The 23708-nt window shown below is 40.5% G+C and overlaps 2 protein-coding genes across 2 annotated transcripts; both read right to left on the bottom strand.

The window, feature by feature from the left end:
• Positions 1 to 16291: 16291 nt before the first annotated feature.
• Positions 16292 to 18065, bottom strand: LOC134211908 (uncharacterized). Its single transcript, XM_062689295.1, has 2 exons — positions 17214 to 18065; positions 16292 to 16709 (listed from the first exon to the last, which is right to left on the bottom strand). The coding sequence occupies exons 1-2, from the start codon at positions 18052 to 18054 to the stop codon at positions 16525 to 16527; spliced, it is 1026 nt and encodes a 341-aa protein (XP_062545279.1). The 5' UTR covers positions 18055 to 18065; the 3' UTR covers positions 16292 to 16524.
• Positions 18066 to 18506: 441 nt separating this feature from the next.
• Positions 18507 to 21814, bottom strand: LOC134207102 (uncharacterized). The gene is made up of 2 exons (XM_062682822.1): positions 18724 to 21814; positions 18507 to 18661 (listed from the first exon to the last, which is right to left on the bottom strand). Exons 1-2 carry the CDS (start codon positions 21812 to 21814, stop codon positions 18507 to 18509), a joined length of 3246 nt encoding a protein of 1081 aa, XP_062538806.1.
• Positions 21815 to 23708: the final 1894 nt, after the last annotated feature.

Genomic DNA, 23708 nt, shown 5'->3' with positions numbered 1-23708 from the left:
ATTGTGCTGGAACCATTCAATATTTTGAAAACGGGAGCAGTATCTTTAGCTTCGGCCAGACGTATACCAATTTCTTTTACCTGGAAGGGAAACTGGTGTTTCTTGCTGACCGAGCGACTACAGATGTAGCTGGAGAGTCAACAGGAGCCATGATGGGATAGGCTGCCAAAGGCGTATTGTGCTGGGAAGGAAACTGGTGTTTCTTGCTGACCGAGCGACTACAGATGTAGCTGGAGAGTCCACAGGAGCCATGATGGGATAGGCTGCCAAAGGCGTATTGTGCTGGAACCATTGAATATTTTGAAAACGGGAGCAGTATCTCTGGCTTCGGCCAGACATATACCAATTTCTTTTACCTGGGAGGGAAACTGGCGTTTCTTGCTGACCTAGCAACTGGAGCTGGAGAGACCATGACAGAAGAGGCTACTAAAAGCATGTTGTGCTAAGATGGAAACTGGCGTTTCTTGCTGACCGTGCATCTGGGACAGAAACAGGTGTCTACCACTGACACGAGCTGGGAGAGCCGAAGTTTGTTTTACAGCGAGTTGAGCTCGAATTTGATGTAGGTCGAGGTAAGTATGAGCTGCTAGTTGACGTAGCGTTGAGTTTGCGATCGTATTAATGTTTTTACAGCTTGTTTGAATGTTTTAACATTACGCTCATGTTTCAATGTTATCGGCAGATCATTGAAGCATTTTTTGCTGTAATAGGATACACTTCTCTTAGCCATCTCTGTATTGGTGCGTAACGTGACTAGAACAGCAGCATTTCGAAACAAATATCTATGGGAAGCATTCTCCAAAACCTGATTATGATGTGCTTCCGTGTTATGCATGTTATTGTGAATCTGCAGCAAACACTGGAGCTCTCTTAAACAGAGGGGTGGGCTTTTATTTTCGCCGGTCACTGTACGTACCTGCATTGTCGAGCGTATGATCAAAACGTATATGCAACTGATAGTAAAACGAAGATTTCCGTCCTGGAGTATAACCTTGTTTTTTTTTCTGAGTCGATTCTTTGACTTTTTTATTGTCAAATTTCCCAAAGAACCGTATTATTTGATGCCTCTAAATATTTTTAAAATTAAAACAACAAAAAAATAAAAATATATGGCAACCAAACGAGCTGCAGAATTGGGCCAATTTAAGATGAAAACCGGCAAAAAAGTGTGAGAACATAGAGCGAGTATAAAACAAGATGTAAATGCAGAATATTAAGTATTAACTTCAACAGCAACCTCTTAGCTTTCATAATGTTTCACCGTGTATCGATATCCTGCACCGGCGGTTCAACGCGCAGCATCTAATTTGTTATACATATTAGTAAAAAAATGTCTACCATAATTTTGCTACAACATTTGATTTTCTGTTGGTATATATTCCGATTAACTTTAATCGATTATGTGCACAAAAAACATAAGACATCCCTATTTTTTGTTGTGATGACATTTTGAAGTGTGTGTGTTTACCGAGCCTCCTAATTTGGGTAGTTTCGTTTCAGCGTGTATCGATCCTTTTGGGCACGGATGGCGCTACATGCGGTGTCGCCAAAATTTCGTGAGAGTGAATCATATTGTTAATATAGTATATTTGGTAAAGGTTAAGTGTATTGAATTTCATTACATCATTTACATATACTGCAAGGCCTCCTCCAGATGAATCAGGGCGACAAGAAAAAAAACAACGAAATCCATCAATATGGAACAGGTTTGTGCGGTTCTCCTTGAGCCACGTTTCCCCTATTACAATAATATCTATGCATCCCATGAATAATGAGAGAATTTCCTTAATTTTATCTAGTTTCTCTGTACCATTCATCCCTCTTATATTTATTTGTAAAATCCGTAGTTGCTTATCTTTACAATTCAAGTTGACATTTTTATTTAATTCATCAATTGTGTAGTGAAAATATTTTTTTTGTTCATTACTGTCTAGCACTATGTATATTTATATCAAATAGAGACAGATTAGGGCATATTCAAGTCTGAACACGTTTCGATGCCGGTTCGAGTCCAGGGGATGGAGATGCTGACATTGCATAGGAGGAGTTCAATGCACGTTTCGATGATTGTTTCTTCATGTCCTCAATCTGCTGTAAACATCCGATTTCTTCAATTTTTGCACCGTCCTGCCGCTTCACAAGTATTTTTCCATTTCTACCCGGCCACACATACTTGAATCCCATTGACAACTGGAGTTCTTTCGTCTCTCGATACAATTCTCTCCCAAATTCCGTTAATTCATCACGAATCACCACCCGAGTCGACGCACCGTTGAAAGATCTGCATATTTCTGCTGCTTGCAGAGGCCCATGTGAGCGCTTCATTTCGAAAAGCTTCTCCTTGATAGACGGTGAGCTGAAAGTGACTAGAATCGGCGCGCCTTGAGCATTCCGATTTTTCCCAACAAGGCGACGAGCACTGATGACAGAATCTTCATTTATAATACAGCCAACTGCTTTTCCTACTCCGATAACTAACGTCTTAAGATTTTCATTTTCGGGTGTGGGGATACCCAGTATGACTGTGTTGTTCGATAGCTTTCCACGGTTCATCTTATCAACCTCCATTTCCAGATGATCCAGCCTTGATGTAACAGCACCTTGTTTGTACTTCCAATCTGTAATCTCTATCCGGAACTTTTCATTCTCCAACTGCAAACCACCTAACTGTTGCTTGAATCCATCAAAGTCCTTCTGCAACACGTCAAATTGCTTTGACATGAAGTCTTGAGATTGCTCGATTGCCAAAGTGGTTTTCACCAATGTATCAATTTTTTGGCAAGACTGCTCAAATGCAAATCTCAAGTGTGCGGATTCTTGCTTCGACTCCCTAACAGCTTGCGCGAGCAATTTTATCTCGGAGATAAGGTGATTAGAGTCATCTGAGCTTTGATTACCGCGCGCGAACATATCGGCACAATCAACAGAGCAATAGAATGGCCGTTTCTTAGCCTTTAGCACGGCGTTGCCTCGTAGCTTTTTGCATCGGAAATGAACTGATTTGGCACACTGAACACATTCGATTATTCGTTCTGGATTTTCCTCGATTTTATCACAGATATAGCACACAATTTTGTCATCTTCATCCGACATTCTTACTGGTACAGCAACGACAAAGTATGCATAGCACAGAACCAGAAATAGTAAACAAAGGTAGCACCAGCTATAGTTTGAGTCGCAGTGTACGATACGCTATAAGCAACGTACACACCAGTCAAGCAGTTTGACGAACATTGACTCCGCCCCCAAGAAAACGCTTCGGTTGCTGCTTTGTTTGAGCGTGTGTGAAGTTGTTCGAACAACCATTTGACAGTTGGCGGCTCGGTTGGAAAAAATTAAAACGGTTTGATTTTGGTTTGAGTTGTCAGGGGTGGAGTCAAGGTTCGCCGAACATGTTTGAGCATTTGTAGTGAAGTTGCACAAACCCCCATATATTTTTTGATGGTTGGTGCTTGAGTTGATGCTTCGGTCGTTCGTGTGTGATATTGTTGGTCGAATAAATTGATTGTTCGTGTCGCTGTTCGTAAAACTTGATGGATGTTTGAATAAACGAGAGGTGGAGTCAATGTTGGTCAAACTGCTTGACCGTGTGTACGTTCCAATACGCAAGAGGTTTATTCAACAACAATCGTTATTGTGATTGCTTTACTGCTCTCTTTCAACAATAACCATACATTTCAAGAATTATGATGGCATATATTGGAAATGGAACCTGCATTCTAATCTAATACCAGCTGCCAGTCACGAGTCCCTCACAAGTTGACTCGTCATTTATTTTTTTTTTTTTACTATTTTTCATGAATTAAATGCAAGTAATGAATATTCTTCATGTTCTTTTATTTTGAACTTAATCTAAAAGGCTCAAATATGGAAAAGCATGACGGAGCCAAAATTATTAAGTTCAACATTTGGCTAGCAAACATACTGCTTCGCAAGAGTTGAACCCACTGATATTTTTAACAGTGTTTGTTTAGTTTCAATTTTATACTTTTTGGATTTAAATGAAAATTAGCGAAATTCGTAGAAATTATTCCAGATAATCGAGACATTTCAAATTGATTGTTTGAGCTCAAAAAACGACAGGATTCCGACATTCAAGACATAACGATTTCTGAAAACCTAATGATTTTTTATAACATTTCCAAGATAATATAAAACTATTTTAACCTACCGAGATAAGCATGCCAAGACCATGCTGCAGGTGGCTGAGTTGTATTCCCGGTTCGGTCTAGGAAATGTTTAGGTTGGACATTTCCTCGACATTTCTATGTGGGATGGTTTTATAAAGATATTTTTGGTTTTGAAAGTAAGGAATACATTTTATTCTATGGAGTTTTTATAAATATTAACGGGGCTTAATAATTAGTAAAGCTTTTCTAAATTACGCTTCTGATCATTGTTGAGCTAGATTTTTTCCACTAAATAGATGAATAAAAGTAAAGCTCATCGATTACTTCAAAGTCTGGTGGTTGTACCAAGAGTCATGAAAATAAGTGTATTTTTAGAAGAAGATGCATTTGATGCATAGGGCAGGAGATTGATTTTCGTTTACTGGTTAACTTTTCTGAACTCTTAGGCAATTTAGATTTCATTAGAGTCATCCCTTCAGCACGATTTTTGTGTCTAAAAATTCAAACTCTTCTCCAAAAACTTCTAAAACTACCCTGGTTCTGATCGTCCAGGTTTTGTGTTTGCGTTTTATGTTGGTGGTATTCGGCTTGACCAAATAATTGAACGTTATTGAAAGTGATTTCCAAAAGCAAAATAGCAATAATGCGACAACATAATGAAAAGTGGACTAATTTTTAAATTGGTAATGAATTTCGAGTGAAAATAATCGTTTCGAATGAGTATTTCTCCAAGCACACGCAGTGCAATATCATAGAAAGTTGCATGTTTGCCACAACATTTGTAGTAAAATGAATTTGCTTGTCTGGATGAATCACTCGTTCTCATCAACTATGCATCGCAGCGATATGATCTCTAGGACAAAATACAATACATATTTTTAATTTTTTTTATACCCATGTCACTTTTTGTTTAAATCATAAGAGATTTTATTTTAAACTAAAAGCTAGATATTTACTTCCATTTTTGCCTTTATTGTGCACTTAGCATGACTCATTTTTGCGCTCATCTGTTTACCGTATATCAATTGAAATCTGATTTCTATTTGAATGAGGTATTAAGGATTTGTATGAGCATGTTGGATAGTTTTTAGTGATAAATTGAGGTTACACAATCAAAAATACGACAGAAAAAAAGTGTAAAAAGTGAATTATGTGTATCTACATTACTTCTCCTTCTTCGTTTTGGCATTACATTCCCCACTAAGGCATTGCCGCCTCACAGTTGAGTGTTCAATCAGCACTTCCACAGTTATTAACTGCGAGGTTTCTAAGCCAAGTTACCATTTTTAACCATAAGAAAATTATTTTGAGCTTTTTAGTGGAATGTCTTCACTTGTCATAAGACGAGTTAATACAATCCCATTGAATTCCACCACTTAATTGTATCTTCAGAGATGAGCCAGCCTCGGGCTGAAAGTCTCCTTAATAAAGACAAAAAAAATTGTATCTTGACAGATACGTATTTCGACCTCAACAGTTAGGCCGTCTTCAGTGTCTCGTACTTGACTCGACTCGACTAAGTTGAGTCAAGTACGAGACACTGAAGACGGCCTTACTGTTGAGGTCGAAATACGTATCTGTCAAGATACAATTAAGTGGTGGAATTCAATGGGATTGTATTAACTCGTATTATGACAAGTGATTTTTTTACCATCAAATTTACCACCAATGTTTCAGTTTTGGTATATATTTGGGAAAGAATTGGGTGTATATGTGCATAAGATGACGATGCAGAGCATAATCTCCATCCAAGCCTTTCTTAGCTGTTTGCAGGGGATAACATAAATATATCGAGTTCGGCTTCGTCATGCACTTTGACGCTTGAGCTCCAACAAACTATTAATTCAGACTATAACTTGGTAATTTCGGTACCCCTGAGTTTATATACGATTAAAGGAATAAAAAATCCAGGAATCTAATTTTAAATGGGACGCGATAAATAATAATCGTTGGTCTTCCAACTATAAAGATCCGTTTCAGGGAGAAAAAAAAAGTTGTTCGAGACCCCTCGGTAGATTTTTTTCAAATAGTCACGAAATGAAAGCTTAAGAGCTATATTTTCACGTAGTGAAAGTTTTGGCGATGCTCATTTTTTTGTCATAAAGGTCCCCCATACACACGCCGTGTATTCTTAACATATTCTCCAACATTTTGTTTATATTAGGTAGACATTTTTGTTTTGTTCATTCGTTCGATCTCTTGTTGCGCAGCCCTTGGTTGTGGAGGGCAGGATTCAATTGGCTTTGAGTTACTAATCGCAATGCATATTATGTACAAGACAAAGTTTTAAAATAAAAAAATACATAATTATCAAAACGTTATCAATAAGCTTTGATTGGTATTGTTATACGTCCGCCATTACGCATTTTTGTCCGAGGTACCCCCTAGGGCCAGCGAAGGTGCCCCCAAGGGTACATTTACCCTAGGTTGAGAGTCGCTGAAGTAGATAATTGTTCAGGGTCCAGAACATTTTAGGTCATGTATTCCAAATGTTACAGACAATAATACAAAATGAAAAAGGTCACTTTTAAATGAAATGGCTTTGACATTTTTTTGTATTTTATCACATGGTCCTGTACGACCATCATTTCCATTCCATCATTCAGAGCTTTTCCAGGCTTTTGGCAGCATATGTTTCAGTACACTATAAATTCACGCACGGCTTCGTTGTGTAGTTACTTCCTGGTTTGTGGCTTTCCATTATGCGTAGGTACTGTCTGCCGAATTCATGTGCGATGTACGCAAACATCTATAATTCGATTGATATTTTACACAGTAACGATTGTTATGTTTGTTTGTCGAAAAACTAGGTTTTGGATTACGACACACAGACCGCCATTTTTTTTTTGCAGGCTCAAACTGCATTTCGCTCTAGTTGTATAATATTTGATAAGTGGCACCCATCAGCTAGTATGATTGTAAATAGTAAAACAAAGTTTGTTTTAAAATTAAATGGAAACGCTTTTTTTTGCTCTTTTGTGCCTTTATTATCGACATTTCACACCAAAACGACGCATTTGTCTCCCTCGTGGGAGATTATGTACTAACGAATAATTATTGAAACGCTTTATATGTTTCTTCACGACTTCTGTCGTTCTGTAGATTCCTTTTGTGCCACTAACTGGGGTGAAAGATGTATCTTGTACATTAGAACCATTTACATAACTAAATATTCGAACTCAAAAATTCTTCTCTTGAAACGTCAAATGGATTTATTACACAATCGATCGGATAATTCCTCTATTCGTGTGGTGCTCATTTCCAACACCGAGCTCCACTCGAAAGTGGCATTTCAAATGCAACAATATCCCTGTGAAGTGATCCTTAACCCTCCAGCTGAATGGCACTCGGGGCTCAACCGCAATGTGCAGCCACCCTGGATCGTATTTTCATCAAACGTGCCAAAGCACATGACGATGATGATGACCAACGAACGCGATGGACGTGGTTTCCCGACAGCAAAAACCACGCTACCCGAATTCAGACCCATCCCATACTCTATAGTGGCTATTCCACTGAACCACAAACACGAGCCACGGTTTTAGGCGCCAATGGACGCGATCCCGAAATTGAATTTAGTCAACATTTAGTAACCCTCTGTTTCGTTTTTTTTTGTGTAAGGTTATTTTCGCATTTGGAAGCACGCGAGGGTGATCCTAGCTTATGGACAACCGACTTTTTCAATATGGTTGCTGTTTTAGTAATTCACTGGAGCAGAAGAACAGCACTGGAATCGCTAATAGATGCGGAATTAAATCATTCCATTTAAGTAATAAAAACATCGACAGCCTTCTTTGTATTCTTTGTCTTCTAAGTTCTCATTGTTTTCTTCTTTGTCTTTTTTGTCTTCTTTGTCTTCTTTGTCTTCTTTGTCTTCTTTGTCTTCTTTGTCTTCTTTGTCTTCTTTGTCTTCTTTGTCTTCTTTGTCTTCTTTGTCTTCTTTGTCTTCTTTGTCTTCTTTGTCTTCTTTGTCTTCTTTGTCTTCTTTGTCTTCTTTGTCTTCTTTGTCTTCTTTGTCTTCTTTGTCTTCTTTGTCTTCTTTGTCTTCTTTGTCTTCTTTGTCTTCTTTGTCTTCTTTGTCTTCTTTGTCTTCTGTCTTCTTTGTCTTCTTTGTCTTCTTTGTCTTCTTTGTCTTCTTTGTCTTCTTTGTCTTCTTTGTCTTCTTTGTCTTCTTTGTCTTCTTTGTCTTCTTTGTCTTCTTTGTCTTCTTTGTCTTCTTTGTCTTCTTTGTCTTCTTTGTCTTCTTTGTCTTCTTTGTCTTCTTTGTCTTCTTTGTCTTCTTTGTCTTCTTTGTCTTCTTTGTCTTCTTTGTCTTCTTTGTCTTCTTTGTCTTCTTTGTCTTCTTTGTCTTCTTTGTCTTCTTTGTCTTCTTTGTCTTCTTTGTCTTCTTTGTCTTCTTTGTCTTCTTTGTCTTCTTTGTCTTCTTTGTCTTCTTTGTTTTCTTTGTCTTCTTTGTCTTCTTTGTCTTCTTTGACTTCTTTGTCTTCTTTGTCTTCTAAGTTCTCATTGTTTTCTTCTTTGTCTTTTTTGTCTTCTTTGTCTTCTTTGTCTTCTTTGTCTTCTTTTTCTTTTTTGTCTTCTTCTTTGTCTTCTTTGTCTTCTTTGTCTTCTTTGTCTTCTTTGTCTTCTTTGTCTTCTTTGTCTTCTTTGTCTTCTTTGTCTTCTTTGTCTTCTTTGTCTTCTTTGTCTTCTTTGTCTTCTTTGTCTTCTTTGTCTTCTTTGTCTTCTTTGTCTTCTTTGTCTTCTTTGTCTTCTTTGTCTTCTTTGTCTTCTTTGTCTTCTTTGTCTTCTTTGGCTTCTTTGTCTTCTTTGTCTTCTTTGTCTTCTTTGTCTTCTTTGTTTTCTTTGTCTTCTTTGTCTTCTTTGTCTTCTTTGACTTCTTTGTCTTCTTTGTCTTCTAAGTTCTCATTGTTTTCTTCTTTGTCTTTTTTGTCTTCTTTGTCTTCTTTGTCTTCTTTGTCTTCTTTTTCTTTTTTGTCTTCTTCTTTGTCTTCTTTGTCTTCTTTGTCTTCTTTGTCTTCTTTTTTGTCTTCTTTGTCTTCTTTGTCTTCTTTGTCTTCTTTGTCTTCTTTGTCTTCTTTGTCTTCTTTGTCTTCTTTGTCTTCTTTGTCTTCTTTGTCTTCTTTGTCTTCTTTGTCTTCTTTGTCTTCTTTGTCTTCTTTGTCTTCTTTGTCTTCTTTGTCTTCTTTGTCTTCTTTGTCTTCTTTGTCTTCTTTGTCTTCTTTGTCTTCTTTGTCTTCTTTGTCTTCTTTGTCTTCTTTGTCTTCTTTGTCTTCTTTGTCTTCTTTGTCTTCTTTGTCTTCTTTGTCTTCTTTGTCTTCTTTGTCTTCTTTGTCTTCTTTGTCTTCTTTGTCTTCTTTGTCTTCTTTGTTTTCTTTGTCTTCTTTGTCTTCTTTGTCTTCTTTGTCTTCTTTGACTTCTTTGTCTTCTTTGTCTTCTAAGTTCTCATTGTTTTCTTCTTTGTCTTCTTTGTCTTCTTTGTCTTCTTTGTCTTCTTTGTCTTCTTTGTCTTCTTTGTCTTCTTTGTCTTCTTTGTCTTCTTTGTCTTCTTTGTCTTCTTTGTCTTCTTTGTCTTCTTTGTCTTCTTTGTCTTCTTTGTCTTCTTTGTCTTCTTTGTCTTCTTTGTCTTCTTTGCCTTAGTTGACATCTTTGTCTTCTTTGTCTTCTTTGTTTTCTTTGTCTTCTTTGTCTTCTTTGTCTTCTTTGTCTTCTTTGTCTTCTTTGTCTTCTTTGACTTCTTTGTCTTCTTTGTCTTTTTTGTCTTCTTTGTCTTCTTTGTCTTCTTTGTCTTCTTTGTCTTCTTTGTCTTCTTTGTCTTCTTTGTCTTCTTTGTCTTCTTTGTCTTCTTTGTCTTCTTTGTCTTCTTTGTCTTCTTTGTCTTCTTTGTCTTCTTTGTCTTCTTTGCCTTAGTTGACATCTTTGTTATCCTTATTTCTTGGCAGATATAAGTCAAAACGATAAGTGAATCAATCAAAATATATTTTCTGCTTAGTTTTAGTTGCACCTCACTTGGGAATAATCTTGACCGCGTATTCTAAAAAGTACATTTCTATGTTCCAACGATGGACTCCGCTTTTAATGGAAATGGTGCAACCAGTAACTGTCGTCGTGACAGAGTGAGTATAAATGGGCTGGCAGAAAGTTTTGTTCGCTTTAGTGACAGGTTACGATTTTTTGTTCCGTGAATCTGACGACGAACATCAGTTGGACGTGATGGTTGATTAGATAGGGATGATTCGCTAATTCGGGATCGGTCCTGAAGTCAGCATAGTCCGAATGTCATCTCCTACAAAAAAACTTATGTCATGAGGAAAGATTTATTAAAACAACCAAACAATGTAGAGAATAAAAAATAGAAAACCGGCATCCCTCAAATTGTCACGAACGATGAAAGTGTGCGGTTCCACAAACAAAAAGCCAACCGACGGGAATTTGTTTAAATTTTCTGATGGGATGGCAGTTTGTTATCCACTGACTAGCCATCGCGCGTCGCTCTTGAATGCCGCAGTGGAAGAGGTTGGTCCAAAGTACACATATAAGCTTCATAAGCACTTGTGTGCAGTTTTTTATTTCAAATATGTTAGTTTATTGAGTTTTGTGTTAAAATTATTCTGTAGCTAAAACATAGATGAAAATAATATCACGCCTTTGATCCACTCACTCGCGCTTGTTATCGTGGACCATTCGTTCCAAACGATGCATTTTACACCACGTCCCCGAATTTCCACCAGCCGGGAAGGAGTGAAGGGCCGCGTGGGAGTTGTCAAACGAAAAAAAAGGACCCGTAATCATCATCATCGGTGCCCGGGATCCCCAGTTGCTGAACTTACAAACGAGAGTTTTTGACGCTGCTGCTGTGCGTTGAATGCCGGTGCGCGCGGATGCAAAAAGGTCGAATCCTTTGAACGGTTCTCGTATGTAGGTACAAATGTTTCTAAATGAACGAAAAATTTGCTACAAGGGTATGTGTCTGGCTGTGAGTATGTTTGCGTGTTGGTGCCTTTTTTGCCGTGAAAAATTGTTCCCCCGAGGTTAGCATTTTAACGTGGACTTCCAACATGCGGCAACGACACTGCCGGATTGTGGTGGTCAATTTTTCTGAGTAATTTGGGTTGGAGTGTAATGATGGCTTTCATTATTTTCAGACGCTCGAGGGAAAAACAATCTGAGGATAAAAAATCGTTGTATGTTTTAGTTTGTAGAGGTTGCCGCAATTTTAACTCAATCTTCATTAGATATTTATTCGGAGATTTGATAACACCTTTGTTTCGAACTTTCTGGTCAGCATAGTTGGCAAATAGGGTTTCATCAAAGTTGTTCTTCCCAAGATTACGGTGAATGTCAGAAGAAATAATGAATGTCAGAGTGAATGTCAGAAGAAGAATAGGAAAAAAATGTGTTTAACCATGCAGAAGAACCGTTTTTACCAAGTTGATCATTGCAAAATTGCAATAACGCAATATACTATGGAAGAAACTATGAGTCTTTCATCAGAAATATCAACAAACATAAACCTTCCAATTTAATTTACTACAACCCTCCTGAAACTTCTTCTGGAATTCGCCAATTACGTATTTATGAATTTCCTAAATTTCCTCCTTGGAATCTTTTATAGAAGGTCTCCTTGTTTTAGATGATCAATAAGAAATTGCTGTCAGAGTAATTGCAGTTAACCCTTTATGAATATCTCGAAGTACTATCAGAATTACTCTTTGGTTTCCCCCGGAAATACTTTTGAAATATATCCCAGTTAAATCTATTAGTCGAAGGAAATTCACCCTAAATTTGTTTAGAGGAGTTCTTCCATGATGCTTCTAAGATGATGACGGATGCTTTATTCCAATAAATGCAATATCTTACTGGAAAATATTAGCTACTCTGGCTTGCAACAAATGAACAACTCAACTGATAAAAACGAAACGCTATTGGATTTAGCTTTCGTAAACGGAACTAATAGTTGCGAAATAATTGATCCCCCTCTGCCTGGTGGTTTTTGAAATTCTAACACTGATGGTTCGAATGTATCACACGATTTTAACCGATGCAATTTTGAGTAATTAATTTTTGATATTTCGCAAGCGAATTGACATGAGATATTATACTCGGAAGCATTAGACAAACCTTTAAACAGATTCGATTGTGAATTGGATATTATTTTTATCGACACGTGCCGAAATAGCGCAGAGAAATAAACAACCTTGACGGGAAAGAGAGTTTCGGGATCAGCGGATCCGACTACGAAAAGTTTGCAGATGATATATTTCTTCTTTTACCAGTGCTCTAGGTTTAGAATTTCAATTTAACTTATTGATCGCATCACGCTTCCAATAACATATTTTTTGGTTGGGCAGTAACATTAAAGATCACCTAGCGGAGCTCCTCAGACAATGATCCATCTTGGTAAAACGTCTTTTACGCTGATAAAATCAGCAAATACATTCCCGTCGTTTTTTCAAACCGTGCTAAGCAATAGATCAACCTTTGACTAAAGCATATCTGGACGGATTGCAGACTTGCGATCTCAACCTAGCTGCTACAACTTTCACAGAATTTGACGTCTGGATGAAACTTCGTGATGTCGATAGGTCCAAAGGATCTGTGAAGATGGACTCTCACCATTATTCATCGAAAAGTGCTGCTACGATTCCACAATGAGGATTTGGGCGGTCATTAATCATAAATTCGACTATCACCAATCATTTCATCACTAATTCCGTTTAAAAGTAGATACCTACATAATAAAAGAATCCCAATATATTGGAAAGATTGAGCTGGAATTTAATGATTATATCTTCCAAACTTGCCCCATTTTTTGAAAACGTGAAAAAACACCCTTTCATGCATCAAATTCTTTTAAAATGAATTTCGGCACCACTCAAACGTCAAACTATGAACCTATACACTGCCCCATTGGAATACGCTAAATGAAGAATGACCACAAACATAAAAAAGAAATAGTAGAATTATGGAAAAATATATGGGATGTATAGGGACACGGCAGGTATTTCCGTCCTTCGTCGTAGGGGCTAAAACCAACGAAAGCAACGTACATTTGCTAGAACTCCACTATAGTAGAACGTTTCTCCTGAGCTTACGATTTGGTACGTATGAGTCCATAGCCCACACTCCGGAAGCACTGATGATGATAAGGACGCAATCTATGCGCAGCTGAAACGTGAGTACGACAGCTGCCCAAGCCACGACGTCAAAATCATCATAGGAAATTTGAACGCTCAGGTTGGCCAAGAGGAGGAGTTTAGACCGACTATTGGAAAGTTCAGCGCTCACCGGCTGACGAACGAAAACGGCCTACGACTAATTGATTTCGCCGCCTCCAAGAGAAGAAACGGAGAAGAAACGCCGCCTGGAAGAAGCGGAGTACGAGTAGATGGAACAGCTGTGCCGTTCACAAGAAACACGCAAACAAGTTCTATCAGAAGCTCAACGCATCCCGAAAAGGCTTCGGGTCGCGAGCCGAAATGTGCCGGGATAAGGATGGGAGCATCTTGACAAACGAACGTGTGGTGATCGAAAGGTGGAAGCAACACTACGAAGAACATTTAAATGGCGCTGAAAGTACAGGCAGTGAAAGTCAAGGCAACGGAGAAGATGACTACGTCAGTTCAGCGGACGATGGAAGCCAACCAGCCCCCAACTTGAGGGAAATTAAGGATGCCATCTAACAGCTAAAGACCAATAAAACAGCTGGTAAGGATGGTATCGGGCTGAGCTCATTAAGATGGGCCCGAAAAAGCTAGCCACTTGCCTGCACAAATTGATAGTCAGAATCTGGGAAACTGAACAGCTACCACAGGAGTGGAAGGAAGGGGTTATATGCCCCATCTACAAGAAAGGCGACAAGCTGGAGTGTGAGAACTTTCGAGCGATCACCATCCTTGATGTCGCCTACAAAGTGATATCCCAGATCATCTACCGTCGTCTGTCACCATTAGTGAATGAGTTCGTGGGAAATTATCAAGCCGGCTTCGTTGACGGCCGCTCGACAACGGACCAGATCTTTACTGTACGGCAAATCCTTCAAAAATGCCGTGAATACCAGGTCCCAACGCACCCTCTGTTCGTTGATTTCAAGGCGGCATAAGCAGTATAGACCGCGTAGAGCTATGGAAAATTACGGACGAGAACAGCTTCCCTGGGTAGCTTACCAGACTGATGAAAGCAACGGTGGATGGTGTGCAAAACTGTGTGAAGATTTTGGGCGAACACTCCAGTTCGTTCGAATCGCGCCGGGGACTAAGATACGGTGATGGACTTTCGTGCCTATTGTTCAACATTGCGCAAGAAGGTGTCATGCGGAGAGCCGGATGTAACAGCCGAGGTACGATTTTCTACAGATCCAGTAAATTTATTTGTTTCGCGGATGACATGGACATTGTCGGCCGAACATTTGCAAAGGTGGCAGAACTGCACACCCGCCTGAAACGTGAAGCAACAAAAGTTGGACTGGTGGTGAATGCCTCAAAGACAAAGTACATGCTTGTGGGTGGAATAGAGCGCGACAGGGCCCACCTGGGAAGCAGTGTTACGATAGACGGGGATACCTTCGAGGTGGTCGAGGAATTCGTCTACCTTGGATCCTTGCTAACGGCTGATAACAATGTCAGTCGTGAAATACGAAGGCGCATCATCTGTGGAAGTCGGGCCTACTACGGGCTCCAGAAGAAACTGCGGTCGAAAAAGATTCGCAACCGCACCAAATGTGTCATGTACAAGACGCTTATAAGACCGGTTGTCCTCTACGGACATGAAACATGGACAATGCTCGAGGAGGACTTGCAAGCACTCGGAGTATTCGAGAGACGGGTGCTTAGGACCATCTTTACCGGTGTGCAAGAAGGCGGTGTGTGGCGGCAAAGAATGAACCACGAGCTCGCCCAACTCTACGGCGAACCCAGTATCCAGAAGGTAGCTAAAGCCGGAAGGGTGCGATGGACAGGACATGTTGCAAGAATGCTGGACAGCAACCCTGCAAAGATGGTGTTCGCTTCCGATCCGGCAGGTACGAGACGGCGTGGTGCGCAGCGAGCGAGATGGGCAGACCAGGTGCAAAACGACTTGGCGAGCAAGGGACGTATTCGAGGATGGAGAGATGCGGCCTCGAACCGTGTATTGTGGCGTCAAATTGTTAATTCAGTGTTATCTGTTTAGATGTAGACTAAATAAATGAATGAGGTGTTATATGAAAAACATGTACCTATGGGGGTAAATTGGTCATGCCGCCTGGGGGTAAAGTGAGCAATGTTCTGACAAAGAATTGGAGATAAACTAGCTCAACTTTCAATCTTAATCGGTTTGGTTGACAGTGGGATCATCAATCAGGAGGTGAAGAAATGGGGATCTGGCCATTTACGCACCACACACACATATTCGTGCAATTTTTACATTCCTGAGCGAATATTACCATACAACGCACCTCGTTCATGGCAATATCCATATCTCAGATGTTTGTCATCCGATCTGTAATACCCATATATCAATCAACTCAATAAAAGCTCTAGTTTCTGTAAAAGAGTATAACAAGGGCCAACATTTCATCCATTTTAATAATATAGGCGCACAAAATCTAGCATTTTTGACATGCCCTCAAATAATCCGGAATTTCTCCTGCGGCCAGAATATGATTTTTAATCCATTTCTTCAAAACTAGATGAATTCCCTGCCGAACCATGCCAAAACCAAAGGAACCTGGTAATATTACACTGAGCAATGGTCAATTGAATATTAAAAAAAAATACCGCCCTATCATTTTGACCAAGCCCGGTTCGTCTGCTTCTCTGTGATAAAACGAAGGGTTGATACCTGTCAGGTAACATTTTGAATATTATTGAGAATATGTATTTAGTTTAAAATATTTTGATCGACTTATTTGCTTTATTTACAATATTGTTCACCTTACCCCACCGCCTGATTATTTTACCCCGCCCAAAACAAAATTGAACTATTTTGGACTAAAAATAACATATTTAAACATTTTTTCAAATTTTTGCCACAACAGGCTTTGTTAATCAATAAGATAAGCTTCGACACACCTGCATTGAACAACAGCAGTTCTTAAGGTGTCCAATTTACCCCCACCACCCCTACCTATTGTTAATTAAACTGGCTCAATATGTCTGGTAATGCGGAGCCCAGAAGAAATTCACGGAATTGATTGATGGACGAAGGGTATTTCGGAAAACGGAGTCGAGTAAAAAGGTACACGCGTTTCTTACAAACTTCAAACTGTAACTGAACTATATTGAACAAAGTAAATGAATTCAATAGAAATATGTAGGTTGAGTTTCATCTAGACAGGTAGCACAAGCTTTCCCACGTAGGGTGGTCCTTGAATATGGTGGCAACATAATCCGCCCACCAAATTACTTGCAGTAATTTAAATCACACGACGATAGGGAACATATTCATCGCTATCCAAAGGAAACCGACGAAGCTTTCTGATGTCGCGGCGAAATATACCATTCGCCGTTTTTACAGATACAACTCTTACTAACCCATCCGTGCCGGAAAATACTTGGAGGACACGGCCTAACGGCCATTGCTGGGGCTTATCGTTTTCTCCTACAAGTAATACAAAATCACCTACTGCAACGTTCACTGATGATTTCTGCCATTTTCTCAGTTGCTGTAGAGAGGTCACGTATTCACTTTGCCAACGTACTCTGAACTCTTGCGCCATACGTTGTACAAAGTTCCATCTTGTTAATGATCCTATTTGATGTTCTAGCTGACTTATCTCCGGTAGTGCGTTTAGGGGGCGCCCAATCAAAAAATGAGCAGGTGTTAGTGGTTGAGGATCTTTTGGATCATTTGAAATTATGGAGATTGGACGAGAGTTCATGCAGGCAGAAATTTGAGCAAGAAGAGTACTCAGCTCCTCAAATGTATAGTTGTGATTGCTTCCGATTTTGCCAAGAAAGCTTTTCGCAACCTTTATTCCTACTTCCCATAAGCCCCCATGATGAGGTGAACGGGCCGGAATGAGCATCCACTGCACTTGTTTATCTGTTAGGAAGTCATGCAGGTCGGCGCTGTGTTCGTTGGCTTCAATTTGACGGTACATACCTCGGAGTATTTTCGCTGCTGATCGTAGGTTTGTTGCGTTGTCAGAATACATTTTGCAGGGCACTCCATATCGACTGACAAACCGGGTAAACGCCGCCAGAAAAGCTGATGCACTAAGATCTGAGACCGCCTCAAGGTGCACCGCCTTTGTTCCGAGACACACAAACAACGCAATGTAACCCTTGGAAGGTACAGCAGCGCGGGTTTTTCGTCCAATAATATTCACAGGTCCCGCATAGTCAACCCCTGTTGTTACGAATGGAGGTTGAGGCTTTAAGCGATCCGCCGGTAACTGTCCCATTTGCTGGATCATTCGCGTTGGTCTGGATCTGTTGCACATAACACAATCGCGGCATACTTTACGAGAGGCACTACATCCCCGCAGAATCCAGTAGCGCTTCCGAGAGGATGCCAACAGCAACTGAGGCCCACAATGAAACTGTTCGTGATGCTCGTTAACGAGAATGAGCGATGTCAAAATCGAGTGTCGAGGAAGCAATATTTGATGCGTAGAATCGTAACTTAACTCAGCGTGTTGCAGTCGACCGCCCACCCTAACTAATCCGTTTTCGTCCAAAAAGGGACGGAGCTGATGTAATGAACTGCTTCGCTGAACTTCCAGGTTTCTCTGCAACCGACTGATTTCATTCGGAAAATGCTTGCTCTGTATATGTTGTAGATACTTCCGAAGCGCAAATTCGACTTCGACCGGAGAAAGTCTGTCATTATCACGGAACTCAGGGTGAGAGAAACGTAATATGCGGGCGGTGATTCGGAGAAGAAGCTTAAGATTCGGGTAATATCTAATCATCAGCCCTTCTAGAAATGTATTGTCGTACATAGTAAGACACACTAGTGCAGTGTTACTCTGCTCTCTCGAAATTTGTCGTTGTTCACTGCAATCAACATCGGTGTTCAATGAGAAAGCGATATCAGATACTTGTGGATTCCAGGCAGGGCCGAACCACCAGAGGACATTTTTTTGTAATTGACCTGGAAATGTCCCTCGAAATCAAATCTGCAGGATTGTCGGCGGTTCCAACATGATACCAGTTAATCGATGGCAGATGTGTACAAATCTCTGCCACACGATTGGCGACAAAAGTTTTCCACTTTGATGCGCCTCCAGCTAGCCACGCCAATACAACTCTAGAGTCAGAAAATGCTCGGATCTCGTGAAATGTCGTATCGAGAAGAGCAGCTTTCACATTAGTCATCAGACGCGCGAGAATAACAGCAGCGCACAACTCTAGCCGAGGTATTGTTGATCTGCCATTACCGATGGGTGCCAGTTTAGATTTGGCACACAGAAGATGAGAAGAGTAATTTCCATAGACGTCCAAAGCGCGTATGTAGATGCAAGCGCCCATTGCCACATCGGATGCGTCGCAGTAGCCGTGCAGGTAGAGACGAGACCAATTTCGCATGCTGATTACTCTTCGTGGGATCTGAAATGTATTGAGAAGTGGGAAACTTTGCACCAAATCAAACCATTCTTTAGATAACTCACCGGGGGGGATAGAGTCCCAGTCCACCTTCAGCTCCCACATCCGCTGCATCACAATTTTTGCTTTAACGACCACAGGAGCAATTAGGCCTAGTGGATCGTACAAACTAGCGATTTGTGATAATATGCTGCGTTTTGTGGGCTGAAGGATCTCATTGCGATGATAAGCGTAGTGGATCTCGTCACTGCACGGCTGCCATTGCATTCCGAGGGTCTTGATAATGCTGCTATCGTCCTCTTCAATCGGAATCTTCACCTCGAGGTCAGTATCCGGAACTCCTTCCAATACGACGGCACTGTTCGAGGCCCATTTCCTAAGATGAAATCCACCCGCAGCAAAAATTTCCGTCAATTGTTCTCTCAGTTCCTTAGCTTCTTCTTCAGTTGATGCCCCAGTAAGAACATCGTCGATGTATATTCCTTTCATAGCCTTTTCTACTGCCACCGGAAACTGTTGCCTGTGTGACTCCAGTAATTGCTGAACGCATTTCGTTGCCAAATAGGATGCGCTTTTGGTACCGAATGTCACTGTATTTAGACGGTATTCCATAATAGGTTCATCCCTTTTCCACCTCCATAAAATTTTAAGAAAATCCCGATCAAGCTCATTCAACCACACCATTCGGTACATTTGCTTCGCGTCACCCATGAGAACGATGGGGGGGATGCGAAACCGCAGCAGGATATTGATTAGCGAATCTTGAATAACAGGTCCGCACATTAGAATGTCATTTAATGATTGACCACTGGTAGTTTTAGAAGATGCATCAAAAACCACCCGACATTTGGTGGTAGTGCTGGTGCTTTTAATAACACAATGATGAGGCAAATACACAGATTTGTTTGCTGCATTTTTACCAATAGCGAGAGACATATGTCCGAGCGCAACGTACTCTCGCATGAACGCATGATACTCAGCCTTGAGTTCAGGATTGCGGTCAAGCTTTCGCTCGATATAGTGGAGTCGCCTCTCTGCTATTTGTCGAGACTCACCTAGCTTTTGTGGATCCAGCAAAAAAGGGAGCCTGACAACAAATTTTCCCGATTTGTCTCGGGTGGTGTGCTCAACAAAATGTTGCTCACAAAGCTGTTCTTCTTCGGAGAGATAGCTGGATGGAGGACTATACTGTTCAAGTTCCCAAAATTTTCGAAGCCGTCGTGATAACTCGTCCTCAGATGAAACGATTAGGCATGTTGACGTGTGCGTTGAGATCGATTTTTGATCTTTATAACGGCCCGCAACTATCCAACCGAGTTTAGTGTTCTGTAGTATTGGTAGGCTCTCATCAGCACTGAGATTCATTTTACCAGGCTCAAGCAGTTGGAAAAATAATTCAGTGCCTAACAGTACGTCGATTTTGCCGGGAAGATGGAATAGGGGATCGGCAAGGTGTAATGATTCTGGAATCGGCCACTCGTGGATAGGAGCTGGTTTGCATGGAAGTGTATTGGTAATTTTCTCTAGAACCAGGCAGGCCACGGCAGTACGATAATTTGTGAAACGTGACGATATAACAATTTCGGTATACTTATCGGAACGAGTTGGTGTCGATGATATTCCTTCTAGGGCCATGCTAGTAACGTTGGCTTTGAGGCCTAATTTGTTGCAAAAACTAGTGCTGATGAAGTTCACTTGAGATGCACTGTCAAGAACGGCACGGCAAGCGTAAGGTCGTCCCCGATGATCCAGAACATTGATGGCGACGGTGGCAAGAAGGACGTTAGATGCATCGATGCTGGATGGCTCTTCAATGGCAGAAATCAAAGTTTGTACTGGATTTGCTTGCATTTCGCTCGATGCAAATGAAGTAGAAAAGTGGAGCAAAGTGTGATGAGGTGAGTTACATTTGCGGCACATACCTGCTTTACAGCTTTCCCCAGTATGCGACTTTAAACAATTTTCACATAGTTTCAAACGATTAATATAAGCTAATCGATCATTAGGCTTCATGTGCAAAAACGTTCCACATTGGTACAGCAAATGTTGCTTCGAACATAGTTCGCAAAACGGAACATTAGTGGCAACATATGTACTTGCCCCTCTGGTTGCGGGTTTCGCAAATTGTTTGAGTGGTATGCTTGTTTTTGCTTTTGAAGATTGCATTGATTGCAGAGCAGAACTACGCGATTCAATGAAGCTTAGGAAGCATTGAAGTGTTATATCAACATCTGGCATTTCGGCAATTTTCTGGCACCACAGTTGTTTTGTTTCTGGATCTACCTTTTCGCAGAGGATGAACAAAAGCCAAGTATCTCGATCTTCCCTTCCCATGGCTTTGAGCGCCCGAATCACTTCATCCGAAACGTCATGCAGTGTACGTAAACCTTGTGCTGAAGATAACGTTAGGCTGTGTTGGGCAAGAAACCGATTTATGTGCTTATTAGCAATTTCGCGTGGCTTGTTATACCTCGATTTCAATTTTTCCAATGCCGTTTGATAATTAGCATCTTCAATTTTAAGGTGCGAGATTAACGAGGCCGCCTCACCATCCAAGTTTGTTTTAAGGAAGTACAACTTTTGACTGTCTTTGAGCGATACGTTCTGATGTACCATACTATCGAAAAGATCACTGAACGATTGCCATTCAAGATAGTCCCCACTAAAAGTGGGTAGATTCATTTGAGGAAGCCTGAGCTCTGAGAGTGGTATCGACGCTGCTGAGCGATTTGCAATGGACGATGAAGTAGAAGCACCGCCGGCAGCCATGTTCGTAGACATCATACGAATGAGTTGTGCTTGTTGTTCTGCGAGCTGCTTTATAATATCTTCCGAAGTTGTTTGTTGACCGTTAGTAGAAATTTCACGATTTTTAACTACCTTCATGATCTTCAGCAAACGGTTTTTCACTGAAATGTATTTTTCTTCGAACATTGCTTGGTGCACCACTGTTTCTTCGTACTTATCTTCCTCGACAGTAGCATCCATTATCTTCTTGTGAACAATGCAATAGATGGACCACACTTCACTTAAAGCATCTAACTCACTCTGTATGTCAATTTCTTCGACATCCTCTGGCTTAAGCTTTGTCACCACATCTTCAATTCTTTTTAGTCGCGGTTCTAGCGACTTACGCTCACGTATCAGCTTATCCATCTCTTCTAATATGCACCACAATTGTCCAAATCAGTCACCTTTCTTTTGGTTCACACTGTCCTTTGCACAAAGTAATACCGGCTGGTAAAAGCACTATGAAGCCAAGGTGGCTAAGATACGACCGGTTACGGGTACTTATGATCTCCAAGGACGCGATTTACTACGAATACTTTTCTTATCCGGCTCGAAGGACCATATGGTAATGCGGAGCCCAAAAGAAATTCACGGAATTGATTAAGGGACGAAGGGTATTTCGGAAAACGGAGTCGAGTAAAAAGTACAAGCGTTTCTTACAAACTTCAAACTGTATCTGAACTATATTGAACAAAGTAAATGAATTCAATAGAAATATGTAGGTTGAGTTTCATCTAGACAGGTAGCACAAGCTTTCCCACGTAGGGTGGTCCTTGAATATGGTGGCAACAATGTCTTTTTGAAACTTAAAGTTGTGTCATTAAATTCGTGTTTGGGCTATTAAAAAAGTGGCTGATTGTTCTTCGTGATCTGGTGTAGAGACGTACGGCTATGAACTGAGTGGAACGGATATGACTCATAGGAAGGAGTTCAATCAAATTAATTGCCTATTTCCACCCGACTTGGACGTTAATTTACAATGTTATGAAAACTCATATGTGAATATGTACGCTATGTGGAAGATATTGATTTGGAAAATGTATTGGGGGTAACCATTTTCCCTTCGATGGGACTCGAACCCATGACCCTACAGTACGCTAGATTGGTGCTTTAACCAACTAAGCTACGAATGACCTCCGTCGGCCTTCGCAACCTAGCGGCTACTGAACGAGCTCGAGATTCCCAAATTGCAGCCTACGCAATGCGGTCGGGTCTGAGCTTGACGACCGACTGCTACACAAATAGTTTACACAACCAAATAGCTTACACAACCTCACTTGATCAGTACCGTTGCTGATGAAGAATGTGTACGGCCGCCAGACATTCTAAATACTCAATGTGGACGTGAACTATACATATGGAAGTGTTGGCTTGAGAAATGGATTGCGAGTGATTTGACTATGCGTCCAATTTGGGAATCTCGAGCTCGTTCAGTAGCCGCTAGGTTACGATGGCCGACGGAGGGGTTAAAGCACCAGTCTAGCGTACTGTAGGGTCATGGGTTCGAGTTCCATCGAAGGGAAAGTGGTTACCTCCAATACATTTTCCAAATCAATATCTTCCACATAATGTACATATTCACATATGAGTGTTCATAACATTGTACACTCAACCCTCTTTTTACGTCACTTATTGGGGGGACGTAAACCGAATGTGACGTAAAAAGAATTTTTGCTAAAATTTCTAGTATTTCACTTAATTTATTGATCGTGAGGATACTTTTAAATACATTCACTTGCATCTTACATGAGGTACAGTAAGATCTCTCCAAATCCAGGAGATGTCATAAGATCTCCAAATTGCCCTGGAGTTTGAATCAAATGGTCTACCGAATCTACTGAGGCTTGCATGATGTCCTCAGCCACGGTATCATCCCAATCATGCATTCCGAGTATTTGTCTTTCACTTGCGTCTCAAGTCCAGGTATATTAGATTTTTAAAGATCTCCAAATTGTTCTGCAGTTTGAATCAAATGGTCTATCGAATCAACCAAAGCCTTCATGATGTCCTAAGCCGTGGTATCAACTCAATTATGTTCTCTGAGTATTTGTCTTTTACTTGCGTCTCAAAACAAGACATATGAGGTGTTGGAAAATCTGCAAATTGTCCTGGAGTTTGAATCAAATGGTGTTATGAATCAACCAAGGCTTCCATGGTGCCCCAGCCGTGGTATCAACCCAATTATGTCCTTTGATTATTTGTCTTTCACTTACGTCTCAATTCCAGGCATATGATATGTTTTAAGATCTCCAAATTATTT

The sequence above is a fragment of the Armigeres subalbatus genome, chromosome 1 (assembly GCF_024139115.2).
Source record: "Armigeres subalbatus isolate Guangzhou_Male chromosome 1, GZ_Asu_2, whole genome shotgun sequence".
In the NCBI taxonomy this organism is placed as follows: Eukaryota; Metazoa; Arthropoda; class Insecta; order Diptera; family Culicidae; genus Armigeres; species Armigeres subalbatus.
This window is presented reverse-complemented; position numbering and strand designations above follow the sequence as displayed.

Excerpts from the sequence above, each read along its gene's own strand:
- LOC134207102 (XM_062682822.1), bottom strand. The coding sequence starts at position 21,814 with ATGGATAAGCTGATACGTGAGCGTAAGTCGCTAGAACCGCGACTAAAA. Across the intron at positions 18,662-18,723 it reads CTGGGACTCTATCCCCCCCG|ATCCCACGAAGAGTAATCAG; the intron begins GTGAGTTATCTA and ends AATACATTTCAG.
- LOC134211908 (XM_062689295.1), bottom strand. The coding sequence starts at position 18,054 with ATGTACGACAATACATTTCTAGAAGGGCTGATGATTAGATATTACCCG. Across the intron at positions 16,710-17,213 it reads AGCAGCGAAAATACTCCGAG|GAGAAAACGATAAGCCCCAG; the intron begins GTATGTACCGTC and ends TATTACTTGTAG.